At 45.5% G+C, this 16,683-nt stretch overlaps 1 protein-coding gene across 17 annotated transcripts in view; it reads right to left on the bottom strand.

Moving 5' to 3' along the window:
• Nucleotides 1–16,683, bottom strand: part of KCNMA1 (potassium calcium-activated channel subfamily M alpha 1) — a 710,543-nt gene that overhangs the window by 412,721 nt on the left and 281,139 nt on the right. The window contains exon 3 of one of the 17 annotated variants that reach the window (XM_079138795.1): nt 4,068–4,922. The exons of the other annotated variants lie outside the window; for them this stretch is intronic. Coding sequence (XP_078994921.1) covers nt 4,809–4,922 — 114 coding nt within the window. The 3' untranslated portion in view covers nt 4,068–4,808. Of the gene's footprint in view, nt 1–4,067; nt 4,923–16,683 lie in introns of those variants that run through there. 17 annotated transcript variants of the gene reach the window in all.

The following is a 16,683-nucleotide window of genomic DNA, read 5'->3' as shown; positions in this document are numbered from 1 at the left end:
GGAAGAAAGGCAGGAGCGTGGTCTGCTAGAAAGATTAGACCATCATTCTAATTCTAGCCCTGCCAGCACCGACTTGCTATGTGATCCTGGGCAAGCAACTTTCCCTCTCCAGGTTCATGTCCTCATTAGTAAGATGAAGACACTGGGCATTTAAGAACGAACTCAGGGTGCCTTCGAACTAGAAGCTTCCACAGCTCCCTATTCCTGACTCAATTACACAAAACCACGTATCAGTGTGCCCTCCTGCAGTGTCCCTTCCACCTCAGTCTTCCCATTCTGACGCCATTCAGCCTAAGCCTTAGGGCACTCTACCAGGGTTTTCTCTCATGCTCTCCTTGATATTCTTTTGTGCCTACAACATAGACTGGGAGACAAGCAGGACTCCTCCAAGTGTGGTATCTTGGGAGTGCTGAGGTCAGATAGGTCCTGGCAGATGAGTAGGGGAGAGAATCCACGTGCTCAGAGGGAGAAGAGTCTCTCAGATTTATTTTCACAGCCCAGTTTGGGGCAGTGGGGGGGGGGCAGTTTAGAAGGAAGTCTGATGCCCAAATTCTCTAACAAAGATGCAAACCCCATTTTCCTCTTTGTATTTACATTCCCCTCGTCGCCGTTGGCTGCACTAGCTTTCTAACAGCCGATGACAGACAAAGGGTGCCTGCTGGCACAAGACCATTGTATATTTCACTTTTATCAGATGCTGGCATCAGAGGAGATAAATCTGAGGTGATATTAATAAACCTCTGAACACACCGATTGGATCTGGCTGGTAATCTTAACTATGCCATCAGCCATGAGCCATTCCTGGAAGTTCACACTTCTGTGGAATGCAACCTGGAGGCTGGAAACTCCTGGATCAGATTCTTGGGGAATCTTGAGCTGACACCTCCAATGTAGGCTTCTGCAAGTGCCCCAGGTGAACCAGAAGCTGATGGGAAGGGGGCAGTGACAGAAAAGTTTTGGGTACATTAGCCATTATTGTTTCATACCCAGAGACTGCTAAGTGCCTTACAGTGAGGATCCCCTTCAATTATCACAAGTTCAGAGAGGGCCACAGGGAAGGTTATCATTAGCAATTTGGATGTCACCTTATGGGCTGACACTAAGTGCTTTCTATGTGACTAAATTTAGGATTTTACCCACATTTTCACTTTGGACATTCACAACAAGCCTTTAATAGTTAAGCATTTATTATCCCCATTTTACAGAGCTGAAAATTTAGACTCAGATTGAATATGTCATTCAAGGTCACACAAGATGCACAGCTGGTATGGGAACCCATGTCTGCTGGATTCTGCAGCTCGTGCCCCATGAGCTGCTCTTGTTACAAAGGTGCTATGAAGACTGATCAGAGAGGACCATCCGGCCCTGTCGTGGACCACCCTCTGGCCCTGTCTTGGTTCACTGCTCCACAGTGTACAACACAGCTCACCTATCATTGTGACTTCCCCTGGGAAAGCTGCTTGCAGTCACAGGTCACAACTTGTTAGGGGTTGTAGCCTAGCTCATGGCATGGGACCTAGCACCTTATAGGCACTCTTTCAATGCTTGATGAAGAAGTGACTGATAAGCAGTCTATAACCCACACCCCAGAAGGTCATTCGAAAATGCTTCACTCCTCTCCTTTGGGAGAATTGAAATTAGACTCAGAGAAAAATGTGAGTTATAAAGTTATCTAGGAGAGTAGAAGCAAGGTGATGGGGATACTAGATAAAACAAAGAAACTAGTAAACCCTGCAGAGGGGAGATCAGGGCTCCCAAGTGGCCATCTGCGTGGGGGATGTAATTCCAGTAACAGTAAATGCTTTCTTATACAGCAAGTATACTCTAAGTTCTTGAGTCCTTTACAGCTATTAACATGTAATCTTCAGGTTCCATTTAACAGACAGAAAAACGGAGGCATGGTGAGTGACACACATAACTCACGCAACAGAGCAAGAGAACCCACGCGCTCTGCCCATCCACTCGCAGCCTCTGGGGTGTTAGCTGGGTGTGTCCTCCCGGGAACCCCATGAGCATGTACTCTAGAATCCAGGGATGGGGAGGCTCTCCCAGGCCACGAGAGCTCCCTGAGAATCCGCCATGCCAGGCCTCAAGCTCAGGCTGCAAGGAGCGAGCTGTGCAAAGGCAGCAGCTGGAGGTTAAATTCTGAGTAATTAACATGTTTATCCATCATAGCAGAATTGTTCCCCAGAGAATTCAAGTGTCATTTCACTGTGTCTTTAATTCAGGAACGCTTTTACTGTCTTGCCAACAAATACTAAGGGGGGAATGGGTTGGCAGCTACTCGGCAGAAAATAAGGGAACAGAGCTTCTGCCTGGACCAAGCAGAGGGTTACTGCCTGGACAGTCCCCAAGGATACCAAGAATGTGGGTGATTTGGGCCAGCTATAAGAGCCTCAAGCCTTCAAGCAAAGGGCCTGCAGTGCACGAGACAAAGATCACAATGGGAGGGGGGCACAGGCGTCCTAGAGTGGGTGCTCGGGACCTCTGGTGAGCTCAGTCCTGGATGCACCACCTCCCAGGTATGTCCCTTCAACAAGAGACTTACCTTACTACATCTATAAAATGGGGATAATATTAATCTTTTGTTCAGATCCCTGTAAAGGCAGATCCAAAGGCAAGGAGTTGCCTCCAAGTCATGTATGTTACCCCTCTCAGGGGTCAGGAAGCAAGACCTGGTGAGCAGGAAGCTGGGAGCATGCACTGACGTGAAGGTTGTTCCTGCAACCCCCAGTGGCACAGGCCACTGGGGCTCCATTCTGCTGAATGCCTTCCAAGAAGTGGTGGGGGAGCCTGATGGTGTCCCAGGGAGGGTGAGGATGTTATCTGTCTACTGCTCTACCCACGAGGAAGGAAGGTTGCTTAAGTCAGCTTTTTCACTACTGTGACTAAAAGGACCCAAGCAGCACAACTGCAGAGGGGGAAGGGTTTATTTGAGGGCTCACAATTTCACAGTCCATAGAAGGCCAGTTCCATTTCTTGGGGCTCAAGGAGAGGCTGAACATCATGGTGGGAGAAAGTGGCAGAAGGAAGAAGTTCACATCATGGTGATCAGGAAACAGAGAGAGATGCTACTCTCCAGATATACACCCCATAGCCACGCCCCAATTCCCACCTCCTCCAGTCACACCCCACCACTTCAATTACTCCCATCAGGGATTAATTCGCTGATTGGGTTAAGACTCTTACAACCCAATCATTTCTCTTCTGAACCTTTCTGCATTGTCTCACATGTGGGCTTTTGGGGGACACCTCACATCCAAACCATAACAAAGATTAATGCAGGGGTTGGGGGTAACTCTCTGGCACTTGGGTTTCAATGCAGGTAAAGTGCCTAGTAACCAGGGAACACACACCCTAAGTGCTATTTGCTGTCAGATATGATGATGATGATGATGGTGGTGGTGATGTTGATTACTATTACAATTCCTGGTCTCAGAAGGGCAAAAAGGAAAACTGGAACTATCCTAAGGATATGGAAGACAATATCTGTTGGAAAGCCAACTTAATCCTAGGAGCTCAGCCCCACTTCCAACTCACAGCCTGTAATGCTAAGGGGAAGACCTGTCAAGGACAAACCTGCCTCCCTTCTCTGTCCTGGGGAAGCCCAGAAGACAGGCCAGCAGTTGATGACCAGTGGTGGGATGGCATTCCATAGGTCGGGGACCTGAGGGAGGGATATAAGGATTTCTAGGCTGCAATCTCAAGATTCTGTGTAAGAGTCTGGAGACTTGGAAGTCCAAAGCCAGTGCTTGCACAAAACAATGTGAATACGGTGCACAAATCCAGCAAGATAGGATGAAAAAATATTCATGTGTCCATTTCACAATATTTGCACGCCCTCTGTCTCTCCTGGCACTGTGTTGGGCACCAGGGATGCAAAGGTGAACCAGATACTGCACAGAGCTGAGGAGAAAGTGAAAAGGGGGGAAACGAATGGAGGAACGTGAATGTCTCCATGGAGATGCGCAGGCCAGCAAACTCTCACTTGTCCGCAGTCTTTTTTTTTTTTTTTTTTATGAGAATGGTCCTGTCACCTGGCCGTTGTTCCTTCCCATGCAGATCCTTTACCCACTTCTACTGTTCATGTGTTGATGTATGGCATGGTCATTTGTACCCAGCGTTGCTCTGGGAATTGCACAAAACATTAATTCACACCAGCCTGATGAGGTTTTGCAGGGATGGAGGAGGGGCACAGGGGCTGGGATGACTTGCCTACAGCTGCAAAGCTAGCAGGGCGCAGAAGCCTGAGTGACATCCCTCCCCAACTGAGAGAACTTCCCTGCCTCCCTTGCGGCCAGACTCTGAAGCCCTCTGTGACAGCTCACTCGCTGGTGTCTGACAGCCACAACCCCAGGACCCTTGGGACCTGCCATAGGCTACCTTGTTTTTCATATTCCAAGTGTAACTGTTCAGTCTCCCACTTGTATTTAGTCTCCCTACTGAACCACATCCTATGGTCAATTTCTATAATCCCCAGAACATCACAAATGCATTTGTCCCCTGGTCCATAGCAGATGCGTTCCAACACCCCAGGATGCCTGAAGCCCTGGGGAGTACCAAACTCTACAGAGCACACTGTGCTTGCCCCTCTACAAACATACTACAATAAAGTTTGATTATAAACTAGGCACAGTAAGAGACTGACAATGATGACTAATAATCAAGTAGAACAAGGATAACAATGGACTTCCATAAACGTTATTTAAAACATGAATTGTTTATTTCTGAAATTTTCCATTTAATATTTTTGGGCTGCAGTTGAAAATATTTCTAGGAAGTGAAGCCATGGATAAGGGGGGATGACTTCACCTCAGAGTCACAACATTAACTCCAGCTGCTCCCTGCAGGTTGGCTTCAAGAGAACAGAGGCTGTTTCTGGTGCTTACTCTTAGCTCCATCCTTGGAGTCTGGTGGAGAGCCTGGCAGGAAACAAGCATGCCGAAAATGTTGCAAATGAAAGACCAAGAAAACGCATTTCCATGATCCTCATTATGGGCCTCCTTTATCAGTGTGGGTGGGAGAAGGAAGGAATGAAGTAGTGTTCCAATGAGTGCAGAATGATCGAGGGAACCAGTGGGCAGGGAAGGCAGAGATCCCCAGCAGAGCTCTGACCACCACCCACTCACCCACTCCGCACTCATTCGGCAGCCCTCAGTGCTCCCACAAGCTCCTGATCCAGGTTTTCTACACTTCCACTGCCCCTTGGCACATGGGTGGGGCTTCCCTCTAAGAAAAAAATGCTCATCAGCACAGGTGATGAGGGTCCAGGAAGGTCCTCTCTAAGGACCACTGGAGCTCAGAAGTCAAGCTTGTCTGCAGAGGTGGACAGCTGCTTCTGAACAGAGAGCTCTGGCCCACTCCAATCCTCTGCTGGCTGCCAGTCCACAGCCAGGCTGTGGGCAGGGTGTGGGGAGGGGGCAGGAGCTCTCTGTTCAGAAGCAGCTCTCCCCCTCTGCAGCCAACCTTGACTTCTGAGCTCCAGTGGTCCTCCCATACCCACAAAGTGCCTCAAGCAATTAAGCATCTACTTCCTCCAAAGCAGTTTTGGGCACTGCAGGAGACCGATATATAAATAAGAAAAAAAAAAAATCCTTCACCTTGATCTAGGAGGAAAACTACAGGCATATTAACCCAGATGTCAGCTGTCTCTGGTGAATCCAGTGTCTGGGCCCAACTGTACAGCTTCTTGATTTGCTCTAATGACTTGTGCCCTGAACATGGCACCTCTTTGAGATGCTCCCTCCTGTTTCCTGGCCCCAAACTGTCACTATATATTCCCAGACATGGGAAGAGCACAGGCTATTGAAGATTTCACAGGACAGGTGAAGGGATGTGAACCACACAGCTCATGGCAAGTGGCTCCCATAGATTTGGAGTTCTGTTCTTTCTGGGCTGAGGCACAACCAAAGATTCCCTTCTCTGATCCTTCTCCACATAGCCCCACCAGGTAGAAACATGACCCCAGGAAGTCCCTCACTCTCCCTCCACAAAAGCCTGCTGGCCCCCCTCACCTTTCCTCCTCAGGAAATCATTAGAGATATTCACAAATATTCCTATTCTTTTCCCTCTCTGAGCTCTTCGGTCTCCATTGAAGTTAAGTATGACCAAGTGGTTTTCCTGGCCAATGTCATGAAAGTAACGTGGTGCATGTCACCTCTGCATGGCAGTTCTTAGCCAGAGTGGTCTGCCACCATCTCTTGCCAGGATGATGTTGGAAGTAAATGCCAAGAGAGAGCTTCCATCTGTCTGGTGAGCTCAGTGACTGTAAGGAAGAGACTCCACTCTTCTCACCACCCACCAAATTCAAGACTGATATATGCCTGTATCAAACAAGAAATAAACCTTTCCTATGCCACTCTTGGGGTTGCTTGTTATCATAGCAGAGCAGGGCCTAACCTGACTGATGCAGCAGTCTGTCATACAGAACAATTCAGCTCTGCCTCTATCTACAGGCAGACCTTCACACTCTACTGATTTGGGCACTCACCAAACAAAAGGTCCTCCAGGCAAGAGAATCTATACTTTGTTAAAGGCAATTCATGTCATAATTTGACAGTTGCGCATTCTCCTCCTGGTTTCACCCTTCACCCCAAGAAACTCATCAATATGTTGTTTCTAAAAATGGTCAAGGCCTCCCAAGGAATCCTAGAGAAGGAGTTTCTAATGGCACAGAAGAAACCTGCTCTGTTAAGAGTCATGAGAAAAGGTGGGTATCGGCAAAGCAAGGACCCAGGAGATGGTAGGGTTAACCCGGACATAAGATGCTCGCGATGCCCCATTCAACCTTCCATGCAGGCATCTCTGTGAGGAAGGAAGGCTATCATTCCTGAAGAATCCAATCTGAATGTGACTCTAGATGCTAAAGCTGAGGCAGAGACTTCAGGCAAACTTGAAAAGGGAAAGAGGAGCCCTGGATGCATTCTGCTCTGCATCTCTGGTCCAAACCCTTCTCACCGTACAAGCATCAGAGGCTGGGCTGGCCTACCCATTCCTGCCCTCCAACCTCCCCACACCCTGAGCTGGGATACACACAGGTATGAATCTCCTGATCTGGACCCTGCTTCCCTTCTCACTCCTGCTCACCTGCCAGCCCCAGCACACTTCAGGCTGGCAAAGCACTTGACCTTCATATGATATGACATAACCTCAGCCGAGGGTTACAGGGAAACCTGAACACCGCTCTGATGTATTCAGGAACCCTGTGTTTCTTATAAAAGTAATGAACGCCACAGGACCTTTACAGCACACCAGGGCAGACACTCGCAACTTACCCTGAGCAAACCTAAGACTTCCATCACTGGAACCCATGGCATTGTCAGGAATCAGTGTTGTTGGGGGGGGGGGGGAGCAGCTATTCCATTTGGCTCCTGCTCGCTCAGTAAGACTCTGCCTTAAGTGGCTCATCTCCCCATACATGACCCCATGTATCTGACCATGTCACACTCTCTAAGAAACATTCTGAGAAAATTTTGAACTTCTGCCTGTAATGCTCAAATATTTTCTCCTCCTCAGGCAAGGTACTTATATTTAATGAAATCACTTCTGGGAATGACCTATTTTTTAATGTAAAGACATGTGTCAGTCGTGCTGGAATGTTTTAGCATGTGACAGATCACTGTGGACAGCAGCAGCTCACCCCACTTGTCATACTAGAAGTCACATGTGCCAGATAAACCTCCTAAGCACCATTCCCAGAGTAACACATATGTAACCACCTCCAATAAGTGGCCCTTGCCATTGTCAGAGGAGGGAGCATCCAATGAGATAATTTGGCTGAGTGGTTAAATTTCCCTGAAGAGGGAGCCACGTCTCCCAGAGACGGAAGCACGGCTCCATGAAGCAGGTTTTGAGGACATTGTCAGCAAAAACATACACAGCCACAGCTTGTTCTTAATCAATTAATTCCCAGCTAGCTTTGTCCTGAGCCATCCAGCAGACAGAACAGGAAGAGAATTGCAAGCTGTGTGCATTTAAATTAATATTTTTAAATGGCATGAGCATGTAATTAATACTTTCAAAGAACATGTCCAATCAGATCAGGCAGTATTGTTGGGTTTTCCACCCTGTCCATATGCTTCTATTTTTAATTCCTTTTAGGGGGAAGACAACAATCCTAAGTTTGTTTTGGGTTTTCTTCTTCTGTGTCTCAAAATAACCATGTTCTTTCTGCTTCAGTAAATCATTACTGCAGCTTCAGAGGGTTCCTAGAAAGTTCTAATTCCATTCAGTTTTTAGGAACCTGCAAATACCAAGAACTAGATGTTTCATCCACAAGGATCATCCACAGGATGGTACCAACCATATAATCAGGATAGGCAAGGTTATGCTGCAGTAACAAATGACCCTGAAATTTAAAAAGGCAAAACACTTAACTATTATTTCTTATTCATTCAAAGTCACTTTGAGTCTGGTAGAGTTCCACAGTAGCTTCTTTAAAGAGTTTACTCAGTAATCCAGGCTGGTTTTATCTTCTGGCACTACTAATTCAACCCAGGACCTCTACAATAGCCATGAGAGGTCAAATGAGAGTACAGAAAAATGGACAGGGAAATGATACACATCATTTCTCTTACAAAACACCCAACTTCCAGGGGCTTGGAAGCATGGGAGAGTCCATGACTGTTTGATGGTTACTAAGTGTCTCTCCACACTGGTTATCACTTTGCAGTGCCAAGAGACTTTATGATACTGTTATTCTGCTAAGTGCAACTATTACATTCCAGCCTTTGCAGTCTGGGTTCCAAGCTTATCATCAAATAATCTCCACAGCTGACAGGGGAATAATGAACACTGAACATCTCTCCAGATGTGTGCTACAGATTTTCTTATAAGAAACTGAAAGTTTCCTCTCTTCTGTCTGTCCTGTGGGTATCCCAAGAGCACCATAGGGAACTACTCCTTGTGTTTTGGGAAGAGAATAGCAGACCAGGGGAGGGTCACCTTGAGCTTCTCATAAGAGCCTTGCTCCTCAGAAGCAGCATGAAAGATGTCAATGTGAGAAAGGAAGTGAGGACTGGCCAAGAGTACTCACACTGGGAGAATTTCATTGTAAATTTTCCTTTGCCTGAGAGCTGGTAGATAAAGCAGGTCATTGTTCCCAAATGCTGGAAGGAGGAATGACTGTTAAAAAATAAAATACCATCTCTATAAATTCTAATTCAGTCAGTCTAGGCAGGAGCAGGCCCAGGTAATCCTGATGCACAACCATATTTTATAGCCTTTGTACTAGAGGAACACCCAAGGTCATCAACTGTGCTAAGGTTTCATAACCCAGGCACTTCAAAAGAGAATACCCCTGAGGATTGCCATAGCATTAAAATAATTTGAATAAAACCAAGATCAGAATTCACAACCCCAGAGCTGATCCTCAGATCAACTTGACTCCAACACACAGCTGTCCACTTTAAGAATGGGAATGTGGCCTTGGCATTTCCATAGACCACTTGATGCACACTTGCTCATCAACTCCAGATTGCTTCCTTTAGCTCAGCAGACACTGGGCTCCCATCAATACCTAATGCAGGCCCGAGGGGCTGAAGCTGGTCTTCATACTGAGAACAGAGTGGTTTGTCAAAGAAGCAACTGGTCCCCTCATTTGGAAACCAAGATTCCCAGGAGTTGAGTTTTCCTGTCAGTGACAAATTGAACTGTCTGGAAGGATGTTCACAGGCATGGAAGAATAGGTTTGAGGAAGGAGACAAATTCTAATGAGCAATGACTTTGCCAATGGCCCTTTCTTTCCATGACAGCTTGCAAGTCCAGTAGGGAAACAAAGAGGCTCAAGGATGGAGTATAGAATAGAACTTAGTTGTGGATCTGTCTAAATCCCAGAACTGTACTTCTGAATCTCACAGGCCCATCACCCTATGAAAAGGTAATTTTATGATAGGGATTCACATGTTCCTACTAAACTGTGGGCTGGGTGATAGCAATGTGTAGACAGCTTGGGAGAGCTAAGAGTGCTCATTTAGAAATTGAAAAAGTTATATAACATATAGTAAATGTATTAGTATGTGTTTTCTACCTCTCTCTCCTGCCTCATCTATTTCTGTGAGCCCTAGAGGTCCAGTACCATGTCACACCTGTTGGATCTCCCTCCCATGGTGGAGGGAGGGGGCTGGGGTAAGGGGCTCAGGGATAGAGGTGTTAGTGTTGAACTCAGATCGAAGCAGTAGAGTCAGCCATGGCCAGGCTGTCGTGGTTGGGGCCTTCCTGAAGGCAATTTCTAGAAAGAAGAGCCCATGAATTTCTTTTTGAATGGCTCTGATGTCGGTACAGGAGTATTCAGTTGCCAGGTCCAGTTTGGGCAAGACCGGAGGATAGGGAGCAATGTCTTGCCTGGGGCTTGTGGGGTGAAGGTGGACACTGAGGCAAAAAGGAGTGTTTCTTACTTCTCTAGAACACCCTGCTCCATCATGAGTCCCTACTGGCTATGGGACTGAATGAGAATCAGACAGCACGGTTCCTACCAGACACTGTGCCCACTCTCCAGACTCGTCCACTCCACCTGTGGCAGTGCACCTGCCACTTCCCTGCTGAGAAAATTCTTACATTTGTCCAGTTTCTTCATCTATAAATGGAATAACCAGACCCACCCCGTTTCATCCTGATGAGAACTGAATGGTGTCATGCATTGAAGTACCTAGTATCAAGCCTAACACATTATAAATATCCCAAAGCCTAGGGCTTTGCTTCCTCCCTAAAAGGCAACCTCTCTCTTGTCCATCTCCCTGAACCACTGTGAGATAATAAAGGAGCAGAAACCCCCTAAATGCTAAAAAGTCCTTGTGCAGCTATGGAGAAGATTTTTGTCACGTTCTCAGCATTACTGATATACACATTAGGAGTTCAATCCACGTCCATTCCAGCCTGCAGTAGGTTTTGTTGGTAGCCAGAAAGCCAGGTCAGGGTGGAATACAAGAAATCCCATTAAAATACACATGCCCAAGTGTCTGCATTATTTGGGGCTGCAACTTCAGGAACACCAAGATGCAGATGGGGAGAAAAGTATTTCTGATTAATTAGTACAGCTCTGGGGACTGTGGTGTACGTGTGTGTGTATGTGTGTGTGTGTGTGTGTGTGTGTGTGTGTGTGTGAGAGAGAGAGAGAGAGAGAGAGAGAGAGAGAGAGAGAGAGAGAGAGAGAGAGAGAGAGAGAGAGAAGGAGGAGGACGAGGAGGGGGAGGGAGAGATTGACTCTGAAGCAACTAGGAGCCCTCCCTTCATTACCATACTGATTTATACCATCAAGATTGCATCCTGACCAGACCACTGAGGAGGAAAGAGAATAGGAAAACAGAAGCCAACTCAGGATGCAAACGCCTCATTGTTGCAGCACAATAAGTGGATTCACCCTTTTGCTAAATGTCAAGTTAATATTTCTCTTGGCTCCAGCTGCGTCTCTTCCCTCCTTCCCTGCCACAGGGAGCCCAGGCTCCCGGAAGCCTGTCCTTCAGCAACCACACAGCTCAGCACTGGGGATTGAGGGAGCAGGCGTGGCTGGCACGGTCAATGCAAACAGAGCCAGTCCAACGGCAGAGGAGAAACAGCCTGTGAATGGAGTGACTTCCCTTGACAGTCCCCAGCTCTGGTTTTGTAGAGCTCTGGGCTTTGGGCTGCAGTTTGGGCAGCTGACCCAGTCAAGGAGCGGCACCAGCAAGTTCCCTTATACCTGCTCACAGGTTGAAAATAAGCAGGCAAGGAGAAAGAATGACCCACAAGGCCAGGCACCAGCTGAGTCCAAATTCATCTGCTCTGAAGGCCTGTGAGTGCCTATCTCCAAGCCTTCACCATCAAGCCCTAGCCACTGATGCTCACCATTGCTGCTTTCTGCCTTGTCTCTACATTGATCCCAATGCTGCCTTTGCTGGAGGCCTTCATATGCTTGCCTGCACTGCCTCATCAGGTCTCCTTGCCCTCAGATGGTACTCCATAGTACCAGAGTCTCTCGAGAATCTAGCCAGGTCGCTACCTCAAAATCCTTCCATGGCATCCTCTGGTTTTTAATATAAAGCCAGACCTTTGGCAAGCACTGAAGATTGAGTTTGACCTTGTTCATCTGAACTCACATCTCCCTTGAGGTGCCCCTTGTCCAGCCCTTACTATCCAAGATGGTGAATGTCTGCTTTTGGAGTATTCCCCCCCATTCCAGAGTGCAAGGACTGTCTCATTTGCACACTCGGAGCCCTGCCCAGGGCCGGGACAGAAATGTGCTCAGTTGCCATCTGAAGGGGACTTGTCCCACGTTCTTCCTTCAGGGAGCTCCCTACTGTCTGGGATCTCTTCTTCATCCATCTGCTTTCAACGTCTTCATCACTCTTTGCAGCTTGGAAGCATCTACACCGTCCTGCCTTTGCTAAGCTTCTATTTTACTGGATTAACTCATCTCCCATGTGTTTTCACAATGGGGGCTTTGTAATAGTTACTTAACATGGTTGACAATGAACTTGCCATAAGGTTTAAATGAAGGCGCAATATAAATGAAGTAGGTAGTACAGAGTCTGGTGCAGAGTAAGTGCTCACAATGGGTTATGTTCGATGATGGTGCCAGCAGTGGAATCAGTGCTGGTGATATCTCTTGATATTGTATTTTCTTTGAGGGAAAATATTGCTTACTTTGTCCTGACAAACTTCAAAGCACACAGCCCAATGTCTGATCTGTGGGGCAAGCTTTATTGATAATATTAGTAGTCTTGACAATAGTTTCATATTGTCATGTTGGTGTCAAAAGATAATTAGCTTACAAACATTTTCTGTGACATGTGGATGCTAATTAACAATGGGGGTGGTTAGGGAAGAACAGAGTTAAAAAGGAGGGGAGGGAGTATAAGGATAAGAAGGATAGGATGAATCAGACATTACTACCCTGTGTATATATTTAACTACACAACCGGTGGGATCCTACATCATGCATAACCAGAAGAATGATAAATTATACTCCATTATATATAATGTATCAAAGTGCATTCTACTGTCATGTATAACTAATTAAAACAAATTAAAAAATTCAAAAAACAAGATCATTAGCTTAGAGGTCAATCAATGACTTTTTAATCCTGCTTTCCCAGTCTGGGCCTCAGCTTCCTCTGTCATAAATATGCGAGTTCTCTAGAGTGATCTGAGGACTCATCTAGTGATGATATCATTCTGTGGTTGTCACTAACACTAGTCCACAGCAAAGTGAGACTGCCCTCCATGCGTACAGGTCAAACCTGGATGCACAAATGCAAGCACCCGGGAGAAATTGGGATTCATGCCATCCAATGAGCGGAGCTCCAGTCCTTGATGCAAGAGGCAAATTTGTTTTTGTTTTAAAGTTCCTCCAGGTAGCATGGTGGTTGACATTCCCTCCCCTACAGCAGGTGAGCAACAGAAGGTTCAGTGAAGCGATCGGGACTGAAGATGCTTACTAACCCTTCTTCATGGTACGCCCATTTTTGCTTCTGGGCTCACACTGTACAACTCCTAAGACAACTTCCCCTGTTATCCTTGGCTTCTAGAGGATCACCACCACCTTCTTATCTGGACAAGACCATATCCTAAGCTGAATAGAGGGCTGAATATCAAATCCTATCATGTTCTGACTACATCTGCCACATCTTCTTATAGAAGGAGAACAAGACTTCATGGTAAGTTAGGATTGTCTATAACTGAGTAAAGAACAGTGTGGAGAAAAGCACAGCCTACTGTAAAGGGTTCCAAGACACACAACCCTGGCTTCTCTATAATCTGTGAGATCGGGTAAGTCACTCAACTACTCTCTCAGTTTCCTCTCTGTACAGTGGGAGTTCTAGTCTCAACACAGCCCCACAGGATAAGTACCCAGCACAATGACATTCATGAAGCACACATGCAGGCAGGTGCTATAGTTTGGATGTGAGGTGTCCCCTAAAAGCTCATGTATGAGACAATGAAAGAAAGTTTAGAGGTTAGCCCCCTGCTTTCCACCCCAAGGGCCCCATAGGAGTACATATGGGATGACCTTGAGGTTTAGTGTGGGGATGCTGCTCCACTGTTTATGATTTAACTGGGTCATCTTCTACAGTTTATTTAGTCTCTCTGGGTTTTAATTTCTTTATCTAATGTTATGGAGATTAAAAAATAAAAATGCATGCAAATCACTCAGAGTAGTGCCTGGTTTACTGTAAGCACTCAATAAATACATACCACCTGTGCCATCATTACCACTACCACCTTTAAATGATTTAAAGAACATATGCATGCTTATTACTTGCTTTAATTTTTGATATCAACTACACTGATGGATCAAAATCTCAGACAGGTAGGTCACATATAAGGTTGTTACGATCAGTACCAATAAAGACACAGAAAGCAAAAATAAATAAATAAATAAATAAATAAATAAATGGCCAGTTACCCCCTCTGGAAATTATTCTTAGAAAATGTTAAAGCATCATTCATTCTAATATTAGCAGGTGTGCACTCTGACAATGCTACTGTGACTTCCTACAAGGCTTAGAAAAAATGTCCTAAGAAAGACAAACTGAAACTAAAAAATGTATAAATGCTTACCCTGTCCATGGTCCTGAAACAGACTAGTGGACAAAGCCGGTTGGAAGATCATAACATTTTTTTTTCTTTTGCAATTAGATAAAGATTTTTATTGATGAAATCTATCAGGAAAAAGGTAATAGAGGAAAGTACATATCTTGAGGAAAGTTCAAGCTTTCTGAGGAAAATGATTCTTTGGTATCATTTTGGCTCAGGAATCCGGTTTCTCCATCCCTTTTTGACCCTGGTTCTAAACTTATTCAAAAAATTGCTTCATAATCCATACCAGAGCTAATGTGAATCACTTAGAAAATTATTGGCTCCTGCTATGGATGGAATGTTTGTGTCACCCCAAAACTCAGAACCAGAAATCCTAACTCCCAATTCGATGATATTAGGAGATGGAGCTTCTGGAAGACAATTAGGTCATGAGCAGGAGCCCTTGTAAGTGGGTTGAATTCACTAACATGGGATGCCAAAGTGCTTGCTCACTCTTCTGCCATGAGAGGACATAGCCAAGAAGATGTCTGTCTGTGAGCCAGGAAGCAGACCCTTACCAGACACAGAATCTACTAATACCTTGTTCTTGGACTTCCCAGTTACCAGAACTATGTGAAATAAATGTTTGTTGCTTAAGCTTCCCAGACTATTCTAGTTTTGTTATAGCAGCTAAATGGACTAAGACAGCTCCCCTCTGTTGGTTTGGATAATAAATTGAACATTACGGATCTCCTATCCCAAAGGAGTTAATTCTTCTCTTCTCTCATGTGCTGCAAAGAGGTAACAGAATATTAAAAGTATGGTTTTAGAATTTCAATCCTAACTCCTGGATTCTAACTCCATCATAGGACTGGGGGAGGGTAGTTCAGTGTTAGAGTGCTTGCCCACCATGCATGAAGTTCTGAATTCAATGCCCAGCACTGCGAAAAAAATCACTATTGAGACTTCATTGCAACTATTCCTAACTTCATCACTAATCAGAGTGACCATGGGAGAGTTTCTTTGCCTCTTTGTGTCTTGATGTATTCATCTATAAAAATAATCATAAAAATAGACTTAGTTCATAAGATTATTTAAAATCTTAAATAAGATAATGAACCAAAAGAGTTTAGAAAGTGCCCGCACATAATAAGAACCCAGGAAGGATATGTATTATTATACAATTTGTCCCCAAAATTCAAATGTTCTTCATCCACAGATTCAACAACCACAGATCAAAATACTCAAAAGAAATGTGTCTGTACTGAACATGTACAGACTTTTTGGGGTCATTATTCCCAAGCAATATACTTTCGCAACTATTTGCATAGCATTTACATTGTATTAGGTAGTATCAATGATCCAGAAATGATTTAAAGTGTATGGGAGGATATCATAGGTTATATACAAATATACTATTTTATATAAGGAATTTGAGCAACTGCAATACCTTCAGGGGGTCTTGGAACAAATCCCCCTTGGAAACCAAGAAATGACTGTGTTTGTTTTTGTTGTTGTTATTGCCCCAAATTAGACTTAAAGAAGAAATCTTCTCTCCCCTCCCAGACCCTGTTTTTCAAGGATGCCCCCCTCTCTCTACTCCTAACATCTACCCCTCTATCCCTTGTTTCAGTAAATTGCAGACAGATCATGTAAGGGCAGAGAGAAGTTTGCTTCGTCATCCACCCGCTCATCCAATGTAAGAAGAATTGAGGAATTTCTTAAAACAGGAAAGGGTAAAAACCATGGAGGCACAAGCCCCCTAGAAGCTGTGACATGCTGACACACTCTCCACCCACACCATAGCAGAGCAGCTCTCCAGCTGCCTAGCCAGGCTTGGGGCCACCTCCACCTGCTTCCCCATCCCTCTGCAACCTCCAGAGGACCTCTGCAGACCCGGGACACACACAAGCTGTGAAGATCACCAAAGCTAAAGCTTCCATTCTCCATTATTCACTCCTTTTAAGAATGTCCAATGTCAACTCATCATTCCCAGCCAGGACCTAGAAACTCCAGGAGATGGCATGGAAGACAACCAATGATAACGGCCTTATCCCGAACTCACCCACGGACTCCTAAACACTGGTAGGCACCTCAGTTCCTTGGGTGTTCTTAGGACTCCTCAGAAGTGGGCAGTTAGTAGCATTCTCATTGTTCAGAGAAGGTAGTGCATGGCAAAGGCTGCTGGGA

The sequence above is a fragment of the Sciurus vulgaris genome (genome assembly GCF_902686455.1).
Source record: "Sciurus vulgaris genome assembly, chromosome: 4".
Taxonomy (NCBI): domain Eukaryota; kingdom Metazoa; phylum Chordata; class Mammalia; order Rodentia; family Sciuridae; genus Sciurus; species Sciurus vulgaris.
The sequence above is the reverse complement of the archived record's forward strand: the minus strand, read 5'-3'. Positions and strand labels throughout refer to the sequence as shown.